The 22,174-nt window shown below is 39.1% G+C and overlaps 1 protein-coding gene across 2 annotated transcripts in view; it reads right to left on the bottom strand.

Moving 5' to 3' along the window:
• Window positions 1-22,174, bottom strand: part of ATL3 (atlastin GTPase 3) — a 46,328-nt gene that overhangs the window by 13,384 nt on the left and 10,770 nt on the right. For both annotated transcript variants that reach the window (XM_070359631.1, XM_005894147.2), the window contains exons 2-8: window positions 19,706-19,920; window positions 19,423-19,566; window positions 10,415-10,519; window positions 9,807-9,857; window positions 6,988-7,044; window positions 6,069-6,161; window positions 4,974-5,112 (exon numbers count right to left, since the gene is read on the bottom strand). In XM_070359631.1, coding sequence (XP_070215732.1) covers window positions 4,974-5,112; window positions 6,069-6,161; window positions 6,988-7,044; window positions 9,807-9,857; window positions 10,415-10,519; window positions 19,423-19,566; window positions 19,706-19,912 — 796 coding nt within the window. In that variant the 5' untranslated portion in view covers window positions 19,913-19,920. The remainder of the gene's footprint in view (window positions 1-4,973; window positions 5,113-6,068; window positions 6,162-6,987; window positions 7,045-9,806; window positions 9,858-10,414; window positions 10,520-19,422; window positions 19,567-19,705; window positions 19,921-22,174) is intronic.

The raw sequence follows: 22,174 nt of genomic DNA, 5'->3' as shown, positions 1-22,174 counted from the left end.
TATATTTATATTTGCTTTGCATATACTAAAGAAACTCTGGAAGCCTACAAAAAAGAGACTTTTCACTGAATACATTTTAATCCTTTTTGGGATTTAAAACATGTGACTGCATTATCCACTCGGAAAAATTTTAAAGGTTTCAATGGTCATCACACTGAAAGACTGAGAGCCTCAGAAATATTTCACACAAGAAACAGCAGGATCTATAGACACCACAAATGGTATTGTCTATGGTTTTACCCAGATTTAACAGACCCTCAGCAATTAATGTTTCTATGAAGGCTGTACCAAAATATGAGTTTTAGACTTAAGAGCAGATAAGAACTACTGTCACATGACTTAGACAATTTCAACATCTCATGGCATCCAAGAAGATTGCTCCCTACAATGTCTTCTGTTTAATTTCTAGCTAAATATCTCAGTAGTTACTGTATTAGGTCTCTCTGCTCTAGTAAAAAAGGAAGCCAGTTTTCTTTATGGTGATGACAGTCATCCTGTGTCTGTTGAAAAGGAGTCTCAAAAATGAGCTAATCTCCTAGCTAACTACTATAGGAAGCAGCAGCTTAGCACTGATTATACCATAAATAAGATTGTGTCTGGCAGGTGTTCACCTCTGAATAAATGGTTATTCTTTTAAAAAATAAAGTAAGACCAGTAAAACAATCCCTGAAGTAATTAGGGGAACATTTGCAGAAACAGCTTCAGAATGCAGTTCTTAATAACTTTAAATGTTCTACAAAAACTACATGAAGGTCTTTTTCTGGATTACCGCTAAACATTCTCAGGCTAATGTCTTATCCAAGTTATACAGAGCAGAGCTGCAGGATCTCAACCAAGTCAATGTACAAGTATATGCTTGAGAAAATACAATGTCTAGGTAATTTTTTTAACTCCGAGAAATGTTATCAACTCTACTTAAAGGTCCCCCACAACGAAGTTTATGTGGTTCTCAGCCAAGCACTTGCCAAATATTCACAAGTCTCACACTATTTGCAATGTAACATCCTCAATTTGCTCTTCACTCAAAACCCTTCAATATCTTGTTTTAAAGGCTCCCTAAAATTATAAATACCCACAAACCTTTGCAGAGCTAACAAGAATTCTTCATCAACAACCCTCCTAATGACTATAGTTTCCTTAACAGACACACAGGGGCAAACTATTAACATATTTTTAAAGTGAAACAATAAAGGAAATTTTTATTTCTCAAATTCTTCCTTTTTTAAAAACAACCTCATAAATATTCAGTTTTAAATAACTAGGATCATACAATATATGCTACTACTCTGCACTTTCCACATTTAACAACATATCATGAACATCTTTCTATGTAAATACAGATGGAGCCATCTATCTATTTTTTCCTTTTAAATGATTTATTTTCATTCCTTTGTGAGATATACCGTAATTGAACCAACTCCTCAGAAATATATATTTGGGTTGCTTCCAATAATTCACTGTTACAATAATGCATTAGGGGCACTATTCTTGTCCACATATTTTTATCTACTTATATATGCATAATTCCTTAGGAAAATTTCCTAAAAGTGAAATAGTGGATCAAAAGTTGTGAACATTTACAATGCTGCTACTGTGGTACAGACTATACAAATTGGTACCAACACATTTGCACTTTCTTGATTATTGCTAGGCAACACATATTTTCATTAATTATGCCTTGACCATCTGTATTTCTTCCTTTGGGACTTGCCTTTCCATGTAGTAAAAAAGAATTTTAACCCTAAAAATGTGTTTTATAGTTTTATCACTCATAGTGAATAAATTATAAGACCAAAGGTTGCTTATATAGAATTTGTTCCCTATTTTATAATATGAAGCTTAGCACCCTGAATGTTTAGTGACAAACCCTTCATACCTGTAAATCTGTGTACTCTGGAGTGTCCCCCACTAAAATGCATGTCCATCTGGAATCTCAGAATGTGATCTCATTTAAAAATAGAGGCTTCACAGATGTGATAAGCTGAGATCATACTGGATGAAAGTGGGACTTAAATTCAAAGACCAGTGTCCTTGTAAGAAGAGAGAACACAGAGAAGGTGGCCAGTGACCACAGAGGCAGAGAGTAGAGTGATGAAACTAAAAGCCAAGTTATTCCAAGGACTGCCAGCAACCAAGAGGACAGGACAGCTTCCCCTCAAGAGCCTCCAGGAAGAGCCTCACCTGACAACATCCTGATTTCGGAATTCTGGTCTCCTGAACTGTTAGCGGATGAATTTCTTAAGAAATCTAGTTTATGGCGTTTTTTTACAGCAGTTCCTAGGAAACTAACATAAAATATATACCCAAGGGTGATAGAAAATTTCAAAAGTCAAGGTTACAGAACTTTAAAAAGCTCTTCCTGTTTCCTAGAATAACATGATGAGAATTAATTTTAAAACAGAATATTCTGAAATATTTAGATGTTGAATAATATGGAGGAATGTCATGTTTATATATTATGTATGTTACTCGCAAGGAGATCCAATATGTCCATCCTAAAGGAGACCAGTCCTGGGTGTTCACTGGAAGGACTGATGCTGAGGCTGAAACTCCAATACTTTGGCCACCTCGTGCGAAGAGCTGACTCACTGGAAAAGACCCTGATGTTGGAAGGGATTGGGGGCAGGAGGAGAAGGGGATGACAGAGGATGAGATGGCTGGATGGCATCACCAACTCGATGGACATGAGTTTGGGTGAACTCCGGGAGTCGGTGATGGACAGGGAGGCCTGGCATGCTGCAATTCATGGGGTTGCAAAGTCGGACACGACTGAGCAACTGAACTGAACTGAACTGATGCCCAATAACCTGAAACCACCCTAAAGCAAGACCAAACGTATGAGGAGTCACTTCCACCCATCCTCTCTTAAACATCGTCAGTTAAGATTTCACTGGATAGCTTCCCTACCAGTGATGAATATACCAGAGCTCAGATTTGGTAAAGGCATGTCTAATAATGGAGCGTTAAAATCCTAAAGAACACCTTACCTACAAACTCAACTTTCTCACCTACTCAACTCAGAGAATTCACTCACAACTGCTTTTGTTTCAGCACCAGTGTTGCCTAAGCAGATTTCTCTCCAAAGACAGGCCCCAACCTTGGGTTTCCAAACTGCCAACCTACAGGCTGTGAAAGTTTCCCCTTCAGGAAAGCTGCCAACCACATGAAATGTCACACAGGTGGCAAACAGAAGGTAAAGGTAAGCCTTTCAGACTCAAATTTTTTTTACAATAATAAGACCAGCTGGAATGTAAATCTTAAGCTGAATGAGCATATTAACTTTCTTGAATCCACTGAGTTACATAAATTGAAAATTATGCATTTTATGTTTAATACGAAGTAATAAAAAACTGCCACTTCACAAGACAAGTTCTAGTAACTAAGCAGTGTAAATGCTCTAGGTGACTTGCCCAGTACGGCAGAACTTCCGTTCTAGCACACTACAGCTTTGAGCAAGGATCTGGATGTGGATCTCTGCCCCACCACCTACTAGCTGAGTACTCTGAGCAAGTTATGTAACTTTTCTAAGCCGGTTTCTTCACTTGTAAGATAAAGGAAAAAATATCAGTTCCATGGAATTACTGGGAACATTAAGTATAAAAGTAACTAGCACAGGGGTGGTGCTCAGTCGCTCTAGTTGTGTCTGACTCTTTGCGACCCCGTGGACTGCAGCCTGCTAGTCCTTGGGATTCTCCAGGCAAGAATACTGGAGTGGACTGCCATTTCCTACTCCACATAGTGCTGCTGCTATGGTCTGAATGTCCGTGTCCTTCCAAAACCCACATGTTGAAATTCTAACCCCAAAGGTGACAGTATCAGTAGGCGGGGCCTTTGGGAAGTGATCAGGTCGTGGGAGTGAAGCCAGGTGGGATCAGTGCTCCTATGAAAGAGATCCTACCATGCTCTCCAGCCCATTCCCCCCAAAAGGATACAACCAGAAGTTTTAAGGCCAGAAAGACAACCTCACCGGATCATGCTGGCACTCAGATCTGGGAAATCCAGCCTCCAGAACTATGAGAAATTAATTTCTATTTTTTATAAACTACCCAGTCTATGGTATTTTGTCACAGCAGCCTGGAGAGACTGACAAATGGCCTCTAAAAATGGCAGCTATTATTATTTCAATTTTACTAAGAACCTAAGAAGCTCAAATGGGCTTCCCTGGTGGCTCAGTGATAAAGAATCCACCTGCCAATGCAGGAGACGTGGGTTCAATCTCAGGGGGTCAGAAATATCCCCTAGAGAAGGAAATGACAACCCTCTCCAGTATTCTTGCTGGGAAATCCCCTGAACAGGAGAGTCTGGTGGGCTACAGTCCATGGGGTTGCAAAAATAGTCAGACTGGACTTAGTGACTGAATAACAAAAAAAGAAGCTCAGATTAATTTATAAACAAAAGTGCTTGGTTAAACCCATGTGTAAACTGAAGACTAGCCATTAAATGACCCAAGGTTTTAGTGAGGAAGGATCAAAAATAAGACAATGGAACCCAAGAGTCCCACCTCTGATTCCTCTAAGCTACTGTCAGGTTAGCACTCCCTGATAGTAACTCATGACCCAGCATCAAGTTTGCTATAATCACAAATAAGATGAAAACAGTAGCCACGCCATGCATCATACCACCTGTGCTTGGGACTTTAGTTTTACTTCATAAAAATGAGCTGACTAATGTTAAGTCTTCCTTTATCTAGCATTTTTATCTCTTGTAAACTAGGAATCACAACATCATTCTTAGAAAGATCATTAATGGGTACTACCACAACCATTTCAGATGGAGAAACTAAGATAATGTAATTCTGATGGTCACACTAAGGCAGGAAGAAAAAACTGAACTAGACTCTAAACACTATCCTTTCTAAAAGAACACAGTATTTCTGTCAAGGGCTTACTATTCACAACCGATATTTTTCTGGTCACTCTTTTTAATTCCAAAGATAAAAATCACATGTATAAATAACATCATTTGCAACACACCTTTCAATTTGCCATCAAAGTCAGGGCTTGTGGCCACCTGGAGTCCCGGATGTGGTAGCAGAAAACAGGAGACGCTGGAGAAACATGAATGGATGTGATTCCGGACATTCTGAATTTCTTCATGCTGGTGTTCTTTTACCTGCCAATAGAGGCCAACAATTTACAAACGACCACATGTTTCTCCTAACCAGCACTCACTCGTATAGGACAAAGGGAAGACTTTCTGACTCTAAAAGATCACAGTGGCCCAGGTGCTGTCCAATAAGAAAACTCAGAACCCTGAGAAGCAATAAATGCATAAATTTGATTAACTATGGCTTGGCTCTTAGAGCTATCAAAGAACAGGTACTAAAGAGTTTTCTTAAAAGAGTATTGCACAAGACTTAGGAAGAATAAGGAAAGATTTGTGGGCATGAAGGACAAGGAAAGGCTTGTGGGCATGAACCAGTGAGCAGTAATTGACAAAGGACCCCTGTGTTTTAATTTTGGAAAACAGGCTAAGCCTGTTTGTATCCACACCAGAAACCAAAAGCACATATAGACTCACATGTGAATTGTGAAATGGAAATTGCAATCAAAGCTTGGGTTTTTGCCTGGGGTTTTTCTCTCCAATCCCTGTGAGTTATATACACGGGTTCTTTAACCTTACCATGAATAATATCAGTTTGTGCTAATTAATATTCCTAAGTATTTAACACACAATGTAATTTTCCATAATCTGCTTTAAATACAGTGGTGGAGAGTGGTTTAGTCGCTAGGTCGTGTCTGACTCCTGTGACCCCACGGATTGTAGCCAGCCAGACTCCTCTGTCCATGGGATTTCCCAGGCAAGAATACTGGAATAGGTTGACATTTCTTTGTCCAGAGGATCTTCCTGATCCAGGAATTGAACCCAGGTCTCCTGCATTGCAGGCAGATTCTTTACCAACTGAGCTAAGAGGAAATCCCTTTAAATACTTTGCTAAAGTATTAAAATATTTTAATATTTTAATACCTTAAATATTTAAAGTAAAGTATTTAAATATTTGCTAAAGGCAAATGAGAAAGTTATCACTACTTTTAGGTAATTCCTCAGAAGACTGTATTTCTATTTACCTGTAGACGCTTTTCCAAAAATGACATTCCTCCCTGTAATCCATAGTTGTATTCATAAGGGAAACTCCAGTCTCGAACCAGGAACATCAGTGTCTATTTAGAAAAAGAGCAGAACACATTATAAAACTGCATAAATGCATTTTCAAAATAACCACTGAAACACTTCTTCGCAAAATGCCACCTTCTTCAAAAGGGGCAAGAGAATGTGCTAAAGGAATTATCTACCCAATCCTACCCTGTAATGTCTTAGAAACTCTATAAAGACTAGAAGGACATGTATAAGCCATTTGTGAGGTCAGTATATCCTATCTGATATTTTTGTCCTCATGGGTTAAGAGGAAGAGATTGATGAAAATAGACTGATGAGAAAATGCTACATTCAGGGGTCTGCTCAAAAGGCAAGTATGAAGCATATGGTGAAGGACAAGAAAAAAAAGAGCACTAGCTAATCATAAAATGAGATCTGTTAATGTCAGACAGGAAAAAAAAACTAAAATAAAAAATAATGCTTAGAGATCCTTTAATCTTACTGAGGTTACTGTGCATTCTCATCCTCATAAAGCAATTAGCTAAAGCTGGGGTCAACAAAGGTTTTCTGTAAAGGGCCAGAGAGTAAATATTTCAGACTGTTGTAGCAAAAAGCATCCATGGACAATACAAATAAGTGTAGCTAAGTTCCAGTAAAGCCTTCACTATGGCCAACTGACATTTAAATTTCAGATTATTTCCACATACCATGAAATATTATTCCTCTTTTGATTTTTTTTCAACCATTTACAAATGTAAAAAAAAAAAAACCATTCCTAACTCCCAGGTCATATAAAAACAGGCAGCTGGCTGTATTTGGCCTATGGATTATAGTTTGCTCATCTATGAACTAAAACAAAGATGTGACTTATATTTACAGTTAACAGCCTACCTGGAAGGGTTTTTGGAAAATTTCATCCATCGCCAGACGACCATATTCTGTGAAGAGCTTTAAAAAAGAAGAGTTATGGTTTGTAAGGCAATATTACATAAAATATTTTAATGGCTATTCTTTAGCAAATAATTCTTTTAACAGACTGAATACTACTTATATGAGACCAAAATTCTACACTCCCACAGGAGTCACAAATCTTAAAATAATCTAGACTATTTCTCTCTCAGAAATTCCTCATTCCAATTCATTAGCAAACCCAAAATCCAACCATGTGCAACTTCCACATGGCTTAGAATATTGCGATAGCTTCTCACTGTGTCAGCCCCACAGACTCTGCTCAATACAGTGGCCACGGTGGCTCTGTTATACAGAAGGTTAGTCAGACCACATGATGCCTCTGCTCAAAACCCTTCAACCTCACTGTGCATAAAAGCCAGACCCTACAGTGTGATCTGGCCACATTGGCCCTCCTTGATGTTCCTCAAACTTGCTGCATGCACTGCCATCCTAGGGCCTTTGTTCTGATGCCTCCTTCTGCCTGCAATGTCCTTCCCCCCAAACACCTGAACAGCTACAACCCTCCTTCAGGCATTTACTCCAATGACTCCTTCCTAATGAAGGCTCCCATGGCCATCTACCTAAAAACATTACACCTCTCCACCCAGTATTTCCTGTCCCATGTCCTTTCAAATTTTTCTCCTCACTTGTCTATCTAACACACTATACCTTTACTTATCTTGATTAGTATCTGTCTTCACTACTAGCATTTAAAGTCCATGAGGGCAGGGACGCTCTGTGCACTATGGGACCTCCAGCACCGAGGACAGCATGTACCAGACCTAGGATGCACGCTGTTCGGATGACCCAATGAAGGAATTCTTTAAAGTTAGGGTTTACACATTTACCTCTATTTCTTCATGAAGCTGCACCAAAAAGTATAGCAAAATGAAGTGCAAAAGTTATAAACTCACAGGACAGAGAGGAAGAGAAAGGGTATGAAAAAGAAGAGTTGTCACAAACACTCTGGAAGGAGAACAAACAAGAACTGTCTTGGGTTTTGGCTTTCTCCACCCCTCTAAGAATAAGAGATCTATGAGGCAGGGGCCAAAAAGTTACAAGCAGAGTCTCTCAGCAGAATCCCTGAAAGGCTCAGAAATTAAAGCACCAGTTACCCTGAAACAGGAGGTGAGGGAGGATGACTGATGACTGTCGACATTTCCTGATGACTAAGGAAATGGGTAGAAGTCTTTATATCTATTACATACACATATCACTTCCAGCTTCCCCAACTGTGAGATGATACATTTCTACGTTTTAAGCCACCCAGGTTGTGGCACTCTGTGAGGTGTGTGCAGTAGTCCTGACACATCACTCATGCCCAGTCATTTCTGCACCCTCCCACCGACTGGACTACAAAATCCATCAAGAATCAAGTCTACCTCACACACTAGTGCATCTACAGCACTTGGTCCACTGCCTCACACTAATTGCTGTTGCTGTTGTTTAGTTGCTCAGTCAAGTCCGACTCTCTGCGACCCCATAGACTGTGGCCTGCCAGGCTCCTCTGTCTGTGGGATTTCCCAGGCAAGAATATTGGACTGGGTTGCCATTTCCTTCTCCAGGGGATCTTCCTGACCCAGGGATCGAACTCACGTCTCCTACACTGGCAGGTGGATTCTTTCCCACCGATCTACCAGGGAAGCCCTCACACAAATTAGGTATTCCAAAAAATGTGTGAAAGAAAGGAGCTTAGAAAGGGGTCAGTTTCAGGTAAAAAGGTATCAAAGTCAAGTTTTGATGGATACGTATCACGGAGCAACAGCTCTCAACCACTGAATGATGGCACTGGTGTAGAACCACCAATTATGAAGTACAAGTAACTGGTAATAGTAACATTAAGAGCCAAAATTTTGGAATTTTTTTTTTTAAGGAATATAAATTAAAACTAATTCAAGGTAATCTCTATAATAAATGACACCCCCAAGACTCTCACATTCTGATATATTTCTTGGATGTCAGTGGGAAGAGTAGAATTTGAGAAGCATGCCAGACTGCATCCAACTCTGGGATACCCAATGAAGAGGATTTTACAGGAAACATGTGTAAGAACTGCTGCTATGGAGAGAGGACAATGACTAATAACAGTAACAGGTTTAATAGGTAACAGATAGCACATATTAAGCACATACTGTTTTCCAGGCAATGACGCTATGCCTTTTATGAATACTAGTTTATTTAGCCTCACTTGAATTACTGCAGTAGGTTCATAAGCAGTCTCACTGAATGCATCGTTGCACCTCTAAAAATATACTCTAAACACAACAGTCACCATGATCCTTTTATCACATGTCAAGCAATATCCTCTGATCAAAACCTAGCTCCCATCTCATGCAGAGGAAAAGCCCAAGTCCTTACAAAGCAGGGCATCACTGGAAGCTGAGCGCCCGCCTCTCTGACATCATCACTCACCCTTCTCCTACTCATCCTCCAGCCTCACCCACTGGCCTCCATGCTGTGCCTGGACCCCACCAAGGACACTCCACATCAAGGTCTGTTTTCCCGCTGTTTGCTTCCCTGCATCACTTTCCCCCCAAAATATCTGCAGGATTTACCCTCTCACTTTTTTCGGTCCCCTGCTTAACTCAGTAAGAGCATCCCTGACCACTCCAATCATAGATGCACAGAGTGAAGGACTACCATGAGCCCACACCTTCCTCCACATTTCAATCTTTTGCTGAAACTACTCAGTTGTAAAATGCACCTTGGCCTTAAAACTTTTAAATTACATTATTAACATTTTTATGAGGAATACATACCTGCAGCTGTTGAAGATCATCTTCTTGAATGTTCTGGGACAAATTATAAATCTAGAAAACAAAAATTCAGATTGATACTACTCTACTCTACTTCATAAATCTGGCAGGTGGATTTCTACGTTTTAAGCCACCCAGGTGGCTTAAATACCAAGTAAGTCTAAAGCAGTGACCAGAAGCTTGTACAGTTAAAGGTCTGCATATAAAAATACGAGGTCTGTTTAAACAGTAATATTATCTGTCTTTTTGGAGAACTATGCATATAAGGTTGAAATAGCATAATTCTTCCTTTATAGTTTAAAATACAGTTTTATTACTTTTTTATACCAAAAAAGTAAGAAATTTTCCCATATAATGCAATTGATTTAACTTCAATTTCCATTTTTCAGACTTTTCCTGGAATATACTATATTATGACCAAAGTGGGAAAATATTAGTAATTTAGGCTGCTTCTTGAGCTTGTAAGAGCTTCACTGATACCCGTAGTATAAAAAAAAATTACTTATACTTATCACCATAGGAATTCTGATAAAAGAACAATAGCTGAAACTTGATGTGTCCTCTTTATCCTATTTCTTCTACAAAATGTTTTCCTAGTCAAGTGGTTTTACCTGCACAGAGCTAGTCATGGTGCTCAGAGCGAAGATGGTTGCACAGTCTTTCACTGTGGACTGGCTGTCAAATGCCCCCTGGGTGTCCATCAGAACAACTGCAACCTATAAAAACACACACACACACACACACACACACACACACACAGAATAGGTTCAAGTGAGAAGGGGGAAGCACATGCTTGCAGGTTCTATCAGAAAAGCACAATTACAACTAACCCTTGAACAACATGGGTGTGAACCACATGGGTCCACTTACATGCAGATTTTTTTAAATAAAGGTAAGTATTTAGATGCCTTGGTTTTTTCTGATCAAAGAACTTTGCCGGAAAAGATTATCTGCTCTGACAGACAGTACAGAACAGAGGTGTTTACAGAGCAATATGAAAAGAGAGGAAAATCACCCTAATAATTAAGACAGCCAAATGTTGAAGCCAATTAGCTCACTTTTCAAGCCAGTCCTGTGGATGTTTTTGTTGTTGAAAAACAAATTTAAAATATTGACTTAGTTTAAACTCAGGCATTATTCAATAAAAATAAAATATATGGCCTTGTTGGCATTCCCCTGCAAAGCTGAATACTTCTCTTTAAGTTACAGGATTTTCTGGTCATTTGACAAAAGAAAAACCAACATTTATTTCAATCTTTACGAAAGAGACCACACCACAAATGCCAAATGAAAGCAACAGAATCAAAGCCATCGTTCACTCTGTGTAACTAGGTCTCATGAAGCCTCATTCTTTCCAAAAAGAACTTAATGACCCAGTCCCACCTTAAAAGTGAGATTTATGTAAAAATGTTAAAAAAAAAAAAAAAAGATGCAGTACCTACCATCCTTGCATAACTTCCGATAATTGAAAAGATATCTGCACTCCCACATTCACTGCAGCATTATTCACAATAACCAAGGTACAGAAACAGGCTAAATGTTGTTTGACTGACGAATGGATAAACAAAAAGGAGTACATATCCATACACTGGATTATTTTACCATGGAAATGAGTCAAGTCTCAATACATATGTTACATCATGGTAGGGCCTTGAGGGCACTGGGCTGGCTGGAAGAGGTCATACAAAATACCCATATTTTATATGATTCCATTTGTATGAAACAGCAAACATGGAAAAGGAAAGGAGATCGGGTGTGGCCAGGGGCTGGAAGAAGAGGGAAATGGGACGTGACTGAGTTTCTTTTGGGGGGGTGATAAAAATGTTCTAGCATTACATGGTAATACTTGCACAGTCTTATAAGTGTACTAAAAATACCTGAATTACACACTTTGAAAGGATGAATTTTATTGTAGGCAAATTATCTCTCAATGAAAAAGAAAATCATAACATCTGCTAATAAGAAAAATGAGGCTAACTAGAGGGAAAAAGAAGAAATACTAAAGAGAAGCTCTTTGAGGAGTGGGAGTCCTATGTACACTTAAAGTACTGGATATTTGGAGGGAAATGGTATTCATATATCATGTAGTGGAACAGTAAAATGCTCTAACGACCTTCAAGAACAGTTTGGCAACAGTGAGAAATAGAGGAAATGGGTATTCTCAGACCCAGTAATTTTACTTTTAAGAGACTTTCCAATGTTTTTCACTAGAACCCACAGTAAGAAATATATTTTATATTACAATATGCACATGCATTAAGCTGAAATTTAATTTTTATCTGCACTATATATACTCTAATACTTCCTAGTTCTTATTTTTAAAAAACTGGTCATAACAGTCAAAGTTCGATGCATTAGACAGGGCACTCAAAGCTGGTGCACTGGGACAACCCAGAGGGATGGGATGGGGAAGAGAGAGGTGGGAGGGGGGCCCGGGATGGGGGACACATGTACACCCGTGTATATGAACACCCGTGTTCAAAATTCTCCAAGCCAGGTTTCAACAGTATGTGAACTGTGACTTCCAGATGTTCAAGCTGGTTTTAGAAAAGGCAGAGGAACCAGGGATGAAATTGCCAACATCCGCTGGATCATGGAAAAAGTAAGAGAGTTCCAGAAAAACATCTATTTCTGCTTTATTGACTATGCCAAAGCCTTTGACTGTGTGGATCACAACAAACTGTGGAAAATTCTTAGCGATGTGAATACCAGACCATCTGACCTGCCTCTTGAGAAATCTGTATGCAGGTCAGGAAGCAACAGTTAGAACTGGACATGGAACAACAGACTGGTTCCAAATAGGAAAAGGAATACGTCAAGGCTGCATATTGTCACCCTGCTTATTTAACTTATATGCAGAGTACATCATGAGAAACGCTGGACTGGAAGAAACACAAGCTGGAATCAAGATTGCTGGGAGAAATATCAATAACCTCAGATACGCAGATGACACCACCCTTATGGCAGAAAGCGAAGAAGAACTAAAGAGTCTCTTGATAAAAGTGAAAGAGGAGAGTGAAAAAGTTGGCTTAAAGCTCAACATTCAGAAAACGAAGATCATGGCATCTGGTCTCATCACTTCATGGGAAATAGATGGGGAAACAGTGACAGACTTTATTTTGGGGGGCTCCAAAATCACTGCAGATGGTGACTGCAACCATGAAATTAAAAGACACTCTTTGGAAGAAAAGTTATGACCAACGTAGACAGCATGTTAAAAAGCAGAGACATTACTTTGCCAACAAAGGTCTGTCTCATCAAGGCTACGGTTTTTCCAGTAGTCATGTATAGATGTGAGAGTTGGACTATAAAGAAAGCTGAGTGCCAAAGAATTGATGCTTTTGAACTGTGGTGTTGGAGAAGACTCTTGAGAGTCCCTTGGACTGCAAGAAGATCTAACCAGTCCATCCTAAAGGAGATCAGCCCTGAATATTCATTGGAAGGACTGATGTTAAAGCTGAAACTCTAAAACTTTGGCCACCTGATGCAAAGAACTGACTCACCTGAAAAGATCCTGATGCTGGGAAAGACTGAAGGCAGGAGAAGGGGACGACAGAGGGTAAGATGGCTGGATGGCATCACCAACTCAATGGACATGAGTTTGAGTAAATTCCGGGAGTTGGTGATGGACAGGGAGGCCTGGCGTGCTGCTGTCCATGGGGTTGTAAAGAGTTGGACACGACTGACCGACTGAACTGAACTGTACACCCATGGCTGATTTATATCAATGTATGGCAAAACCACCACAATATTGTAAAGCAATTAGCCTCCAATTAAAATTAATTAATTTAAAAAAATAAAATGAATAATTAATCTGAAAAAACGAAACTGGTCGTAAGCAATAATTGATTTCTCTACACTTTATTGGGTCATGGACACAGTTCAAAAAACTGTGGCCTGGAGACATGCTTGCACACTACTCGCAAAAACATTTTTCAGGTTGTTCACTATAGCAGGGATTACAAAATGAAAAAAAAAGAAACAATCTAAATGCCCACCAATAGGGAAATAGGTAAATAAAATACGACATATTCATCTGATGACTACTGTCCCTGGTGGCTCAGACAATAAAGAATCTGCCTGAGGAGAAGGCAATAACAACCCACTCCAGTGTTCTTGCCTGGAGAATCCGAGGGACGGGGGAGCCTGGTGGGCTGCCATCTATGGGGTCACACAGAGTCGGAAATGACTGAAGTGACTTAGCAGCAGCAGCAGCAGGAGTGGGATTGGTGGACAACTCTCTTTTTAGTTTTTTGAGAACTGTTTATAATGTTCTGTATAGGGGCTGTACCAGTTTATATTCCCACAACAGTGTGGGTGTCTTCCCTTTTCTCTCCACCCTCTCCAGCATTCGTTATTTCCAGAATTTTTAATGATGGCCATTCTGACCAGTGTGAGGTGGTACCAAGTGTAGTTCTGATTTACATTTCTCAGAGCCATCTATTTTTAACCAGTTTCGTTTGTACTCTCTTGGTGGTTATTTTCCTATTTAAAATATACTTGTATTGCTGTTTCTTGATTTATCAAATTTAGAAATTATTTCTTCATGCTCTAAATTCAAGAAAGCATTGTTGACACCTGTCTTTTCCTCCCTTTATAATTTTTTGAATAATTATAAAACCCTTTTACTTCCTCTGTTGCTTAACTCTGTTACTTTAATATAAACAACTATTTCCTACTCATCAGGTTCTCTTTTTGTGTGTATCAATATTCCTTTTCATACCTTTTTTCTTCCAGTTTTCTTGAGGTATAATTGACAGATAGCATTACATAAGTTTAAGGTTTATACCATAATGATTTGACTTACATCATGAAATATTTATTACAATAAGTTTAGGGAATATCAATCAACTTCACATAGATACTAAATTAAAGAAATTTTTTTCCTTGTGGTGAGAACTCTTAGGATTTACTCTCTTAACAGCTTTCATATATAACATACAGTATGTTAATTATATTATGTTGTACATTAATTACATCCCTTGTGCTTATTTATCTTATAAACAGACGTTTGTACCTTTTGACTGAATACATCTAATTCTCCCCATCTTTCATCACTAGCCTCTGGTAGCCACAAAACTCTCTTTTTCTATGAGTTTGTTTATTGGTTAGTTTGTTTTTAAAGTATAACTGACCTATGCCATTGTCTTAGTTTGTGGTACATAGTGATTCGATTTTTTCTGTATGTTCAAAAAAATCGCCATGCTAAGTCCAGTTTTCATCTGTCACCATACAAAGATTATATTGACTATCTTCTCTATAATGTATATGTCATGCCCATTACTCATTTATTTTGTATCTGGAAGTTTGTACCTCTTAATCTCCCTCACCTATTTTTTTCCTCCTCCAACTTCAATCCCCTCTAGCAACCATCTGCTTGCTCTCCAGATCTAGAACTCATTTTCATTTTGTTACATTTGTTCACTTGTTTCAATTTTTAGATTCCACATATAAGCAAAATTGTGCAGAATTTGAAAAAAAAAAAAAAGAATCTGTCTGAATTCAGGAGACTCGGGGTTCAATCTCTGGGTTGGAAAGATCCCCTGGAGAAGGAAATGGCAACCTACTCTGGTACTGTGGTCTGGAGAATCACATGGACAGAGGAGCCTGGTGGGCTACAGTCCAGGGGGTCACAATGAGTCAGACATGACTGAGCAACTAACACTTTATGAAACAGAGGCAAAACACTGGGCATCAGGTAACAAAGGATAATGACCCTTGAGAGAAAGGAAACAGATGAGGTCAGCCCTGCAGGTGACACAGCTAACTGGCTAAGGAGGGGGAACCCAGGCAGAGCCAACAGAGTCCCAGAGTTGAGAAAATACAGCTGAGAGTCAGGGAGACCAAGGCAACGCGACTCTTAGGCAGAGCGCCTGAGAGGAGAGGGCTACAGAGGCAAAGAACACCATGGATCGCAGAGTCCCCATCAAGTGTTCAGCTGAGTCTCGACAAGCTCATGTGAATAAGGAAATTACCTGATGCTGGAGAAAGAGCCATTCAAAAGGCTTAGAGGGAAGATTACCCACTGCTCACAGGGGGGCAAGAATAGCACCTCTTCCCTCCAGTCAGACTACAAAAGCCCTGTAATTCTAAAGTCTTGCCTCAGTAGTAAAGAACAAATAGCTCTAGATTAAATACAGCTGTCTCATTTAACAAACCCTAAAATTCAAAAGCAAGACCAAAAAGAATCCATCAGCTTCCAAATTTCTTAAATGCATCCTACATAACAAGCTAAGTATTTTATGGGAATTCAAAACTATCCAGCATTCAACTAGTTAATATTCACACTAGTTAAAATTCTGGCATCCAACCAAAAGTTTGCAGGCATGCAAAGATATGACTCAAATGAGCACGCAAAGATACCACCCAAATGAGAAAAAATCACTGTCACAGACATAAAACTAACAGAAAATGACTCTAAAACAGTATTCTGTATACCTGTACTTCACACATTCAAAAAGTTAAGTGCCATAAAAAACATTTTTAAAAAAAGACCTAAAATAAACTGAAGATGAAAATCTCAATGTCTGAAATGAAAAATACACTAGATGAGGGACATCTCTGATGGTCCAGTGGGTAAGACTCCATACTCCCAATGCAGGGGGCCTGGGTTCAATCCGTGGTCAGAGAACTAGACACCACATGTATGCCGCAACTAAGAAGCCCCCTTGCCATGACAAAGATCCTGTGAGCCACAATTAAGACTCAGTACAGGTTCCATATAGGAAAAGGAGTACGTCAAGGCTGTATGTTGTCACCCTGCTTTATTTAACTTATATGCAGAGTACATCATGAGAAATGCTGGGCTGGAAGAAACACAAGCTGGAATCAAGATTGCCGGGAGAAATATCAATAACCTCAGATATGCAGATGATACCACCCTTATGGCAGAAAGTGAAGAGGAACTAAAAAGCCTCTGGATGAAGGTCAAAGAGGACAGTGAAAAAGTTGGCTTAAAACTCAACATTCAGAAAACTAAGATCATGGCATCTGGTCCCATCACTTCATGGGAAACAGATGGGGAAACTGTGGAAACAGGGTCAGACTTTATTTTTGGGGGCTCCAAAATCACTGCAGATGGTGACTGCAGCCATGAAATTAAAAGATGCTTATTCCTTGGAAGAAAAGTTATGACCAACCTAGATAGCATATTGAAAAGCAGAGACATTACTTTGCCAACAAAGGTCAGTCTAGTCAAGGCTATGGTTTTTCCAGTGGTCATGTATGGATGTGAGAGCTGGACTGTGAAGAAGGCTGAGCGCCAAAGAATTGATGCTTTTGAACTGGGTGTTGGAGAAGACTCTTGAGAAACCCTTGGACTGCAAGGAGATCCAACCAGTCCATTCTGAAGGAGATCAGCCCTGGGATTTCTTTGGAAGGAATGATGCTAAAGGTGAAACTCCAGTACTTTGGCCACCTCATGCGAAGAGCTGACTCATTGGAAAAGACTCTGATGCTGGAGGGGATTGGGGGCAGGAGGAGAAGGGGACGACAGAGGATGAGATGGCTGGATGGCATTACTGACTCGATGGACGTGAGTCTGAGTGAACTCTGGGAGTTGGTGATGGACAGGGAGGCCTGGCATGTTGCGATTCATGGGGTCGCAAAGAGTCAGACACGACTGAGCAACTGAACTGAACTGAACTGACAGTGAAAATAAATAATAAAGAAAAAATGTTTAAAGAAAAAAATACACTAGATGGGGTTAACAACAGATTTAAAAGACTCGTAAACTAGAAGACTTAGCAACAGAAACTATCTGAAAGGAAACAGAGAAATAAAATTTTTTAAGTGAATGGAGCACCAGTGAGCTATGGGACAGCTTCAAGCAGCCTGGCATGCATGTAATAGGGACAAAACAATATTTGGAGAAGCAATGGCCCCCCAAATGTTTGAATTTTATAAAAATTATAAGCCTGCAGATTCAAAAAGCTCAAAAAAATTCAAACACAAGAAACATAAATACACAAAGACATGTCATAATCAAATTCCTAAAAAAAAAAAAAAAAAAAATGATGAAGAAAAAAATTTTAAAGCAACCAGACAAAAAAAGACACATTAAACACAGAGACAAACAAAAATAAGAATAACAATAGATTTCTCAGCAGAAACAATGTCAGCAAAAAGGCAGGGGAGTGACATCTCTGAAGCACTGAAAGATAAAACTCCCATCGTAGAATTCTATACCCAGCATAACTATTTTCAAAACAAAGGTGAAATACTTTTCAGACACAGAACAAAAGCTCAAAGAATTCCGCAACAGAAGAGTAGCACTACAAGAACTATTTAAGGAAGTCCTTCAAGCAGGAGGAAAAAATGAACACAAAAAATAGATAGAAATCTGGACACAGAAATCTGGACTTCAAAGTGAAGTACAGTTAATGGTAACTGCATGTGTAAGTACATGGCTTTTTTCTTATTATTTAAATATCTTTAAAAGATAACTGAATATTTAAACATAAATAAAAATAAAAACAATGTTGTTATAGTAAAATATATGACAAAAGCACAAAACTTGGGAGGGGAGAAATGGAATATCAATTGTATCTTAATAAAGCTGTTTAAAAAATTAAAGAATGGATAAAATAATATCTAAAGATCCTTCCAAGCTAAAGTTTCTAACCTTATATTTCAAAAAATCCTCATTCTCCTCCAGTCTCTTCCTACCCACCTCCTCGCCCCCACAGCTTACGGGATCTTAGTACTCTGATCAGGAATCAAACATGTACACTTGGCAGTGATCAGAGCCCCAGTCACTGGACTGCCAGGGAATTCTCTACATTCTCTTCCTTGAAAAAAAAAAGTGCAAAAATATCCCTATTTTGCTACACATTTTTTTGTATGCATATCTAAGCATTTAAAAAAAAAGTAGAGGGTTTTCTAATATACCTTTCTTCTGAAACTTTACTAAAACAGAAACAAAATATTTAAAGAAATAATAAGGAAATTCATAAAACAGAAGCTGTGGAAACAGTGATCAAGAGTCATGCATCAATTCTGCATCTCTCAAAATATTTAATAACTTAACATCAAGGAAAAGGCTGAAACTGAACAACGTGAAGGGGAGATAGGAAATCTCAAGCCTTGGAAAGACAAAAAATGAGAGGCACAAACAACCATGGAAAGATGCTTTAGGGTGAGACTAAAAACAGAAGGAAGGGTTAAAGTCTATTTAAGAAACAGTCGTAACCCCAGATTCTCTCTTTCCACTGGAGCAGACATATACCTTGCCCCAGCTGACCCTTACAAAGAAATCTGGGAGCTGCTCTACAACTGAAGATTATGAGGCTCATGAGAGGAGCCGCTGACAGCCGGAGGGGTGGGTGGAGTGAACGCTGACAGAAGTAGGAGCGTAAAGGAACTTCTGAACAGTTGAGAGCATTAGCCTCTGGGAGTGAAAATGAGCAGACGGAGGGCTAGGTCATCTCAGAAGCCTTCTGCTACCACTGACCTTTTAAACTGCATTCGTGCATTATTTTTAAATCTTAAACTCATATCATTTTGATAAAAATCATTTTAACTGGATTATCTGAAAATTACATTTTCAGATTAACTGAAAACTACATTAAAGTTTTCATTTCACTGTATTTGGTAGCTTGTAAGTCTTTTTCTTCCTTACCTTCTTTCCACCTGGCTTCTCCACAGTGAAAACCTCACTCCAGATCTGAATTCCGGTGGTTTCTGGGTCAGAGCCCCCTCGCCATGAAAACCCTGTCAACGGTTCTTCTGGGTCACCTAACCAGTTTGAATGGCCACCTTCCTTCTATAGGAGAAATAAGAAATTTCCATTAAAACTTATTCAAGTAACTTTGCACATCAAGGATTAACTCATGAGGTGAGTTTGCTCTTTTGGACACAAAAGTCTCCACTTTCTAATTTGAAATAAAATAACTCTACCTCACCTGGAAATATAAGTAGCGTAGCATGAAGTCCAGAAAGAAGGACTTGCCCTTTCGGAAGGCACCAGCCACCGACACCACCACCACATCGAGCTCTCGGATGTGGTCCTGTAAGAGGATGCTGGCCAAGGCTTTCTCTTCTAGCTCAAAGGAATGTTGGTCTTTCTGAACCAAAACAACCTGCACTGGACCAGGCTTTCCACTCTCCATAGCATCACCTATGTTGTTATAGAGATTAAAAAAAAGTTTCAAATATATGTATCTTTAGCATGGAAGAGTAAAAACTTTTTAAACAGAGCACAAAAGCACCCAACCATAAAAGAAAAGAAAAAAGACAAATTAATTAGACTTCATTAACATTAAGAATTTTGTTCATTAAAAGACATCATTAAGGGAGTAAAAATGCAAGTTACAGGCTAAAAGAAAATATTGTAACACATAACTCCAAAGGACTCATATCCAGAATCATTATAGAAATCCCAAAGAAAAAGACAACTATTCCATCTTTAACAAGAGTAATAAGCAAAAGATTATGAACAGACATTTCATTTAAAAAGGATATCCAAATGGTCAATAATCGTATGAAAAGTTTCTATACCATTACTTAACAAAGAAATGTAAATCCAAACCGCACGGAGATACCACTGCTTGCCCGTCAGAACGGTGCAAGTGTAATTCTCAGACACTCTGATAGGGATGGAACCACTCTGAAAAACTGCTGGGCAGGATCTACTAAAACTAAACGTAACTATGACCCAGCCAACTCCACTCCTAGGTATATACCTACGAGAAATAAATGTGTAGATCCATCAAAAAACATATACGCAAGAATGTTCACATGAGCTTCATTCAAAATGGTCCCAAACTGAAAATAAACCAAAAGTCCACCAAGAGTAGAAAGGGTACCTGCCACGGCCAAGCCTTTCACATACATCATTTTACTTAATCCTTAGAACTCTACGAAGTAAATAATACGGCTCCATTTTAAAAATAAAGAAACTAAGGCCTACAAAAGTTAAGTAACAGGTCCCAAGTCCTGGAGAAAACTTGAAAAGATCTGTAGGTCACTATGCTTTGCAGATCACTCTTAAAAACCTAGTCAAGGTTTTAGAGGCAAGCAATTCTTTAGCTCAAAATTAACACTAACTCGTAGTTTCTCTTCTAGAGTTAAAAGCACAAAGATATTCTTTGAAATTCAGAGCCACTTAGCTATGTGGATTTACGGAAAGTTTACCAAAAAAAAAAAAAAAAAAGCAGCAGTGGAATCTATGAAACGAAGCAAAGCACCACTTCCTGTACTAAAGGAGAGGTTCTCAAGCAGTTAAAAGGACACCTGTTGCTGTTGTTTAGTTGCTAAGTCACATCCCATTCTCTGTGACCCCATGGATTAGATGGAATTCTCCTGGAGTGGATTGCCATTTCCTTGTCTAGGAGACCTTCCCAACCCAGGGATCAAACCCATGTTTCCTGCATTAGCAAGCAGATTCTAATAATTGGGTATTTAATGAATATTAGGAAATTATGAATGAGTAAGGCAATGCCAAAGAATGCTCAAACTACCGCACAATTGCACTCATCTCACACGCAAGTAAAGTAATGCTCAAAATTCTCCAAGCCAGGCTTCAGCAATACATGAACCGTGAACTTCCAGATGTTCAAGCTGGTTTTAGAAAAGGCAGAGGAACCAGAGATCAAATTGCCAACATCTGCTGGATCATCGAAAAACCAAGAGAGTTCCAGAAACACATCTATTTCTGCTTTATTAACTATGCCAAAGCCTTTGACTGTGTGGATCACAACAAACTGTGGAAAATTCTTCAAGAGATGGGAATACCAACCACCTGACCTGCTTCTTGAGAAACCTGTATGCAGGTCAGGAAGCAACAGTTAGAACTGGACATGGAACAACAGACTGGTTCCAAATAGGAAAAAGAGTACGTCAAGGCTGTATATTGTCACCCTGCTTATCTAACTTACATGCAGAGTACATCATGAGAAACGCTGGACTGGAAGAAACACAAGCTGGAATCAAGATTGCTGGGAGAAATATCAATAACCTCAGATATGCAGATGACACCACCCTTATGGCAGAAAGTGAAGAGGAACTAAAAAGCCTCTGGATGAAAGTAAAGAGGAGAGTGAAAAAGTTGGTCTAAAGCTCAACATTCAGAAAACGAAGATCATGGCATCTGGTCCCATCACTTCATGGCAAATAGATGGGGAAACAGTGGAAACAGTGTCAGACTTTATTTTGGGGGGCTCCAAAATCACTGCAGATGGTGACTGCAGCCATGAAATTAAAAGACGCTTATTCCTTGGAAGGAAAGTTATGACCAACCTAGATAGCATATTCCAAAGCAGAGACATTACTTTGCCAACAAAGGTCCGTCTGGTCAAGGCTATGGTTTTTCCAGTGGTCATGTGTGGATGTGAGAGTTGGACTGTGAAGAAAGCTGAGTGCCGAAGAACTAA

The sequence above is a fragment of the Bos mutus genome, chromosome 22 (genome assembly GCF_027580195.1).
Source record: "Bos mutus isolate GX-2022 chromosome 22, NWIPB_WYAK_1.1, whole genome shotgun sequence".
Taxonomy (NCBI): Eukaryota; Metazoa; Chordata; class Mammalia; order Artiodactyla; family Bovidae; genus Bos; species Bos mutus.
Note: the sequence above shows the minus strand (reverse complement) of the source record. Positions and strands in the feature narration are given on the sequence as shown.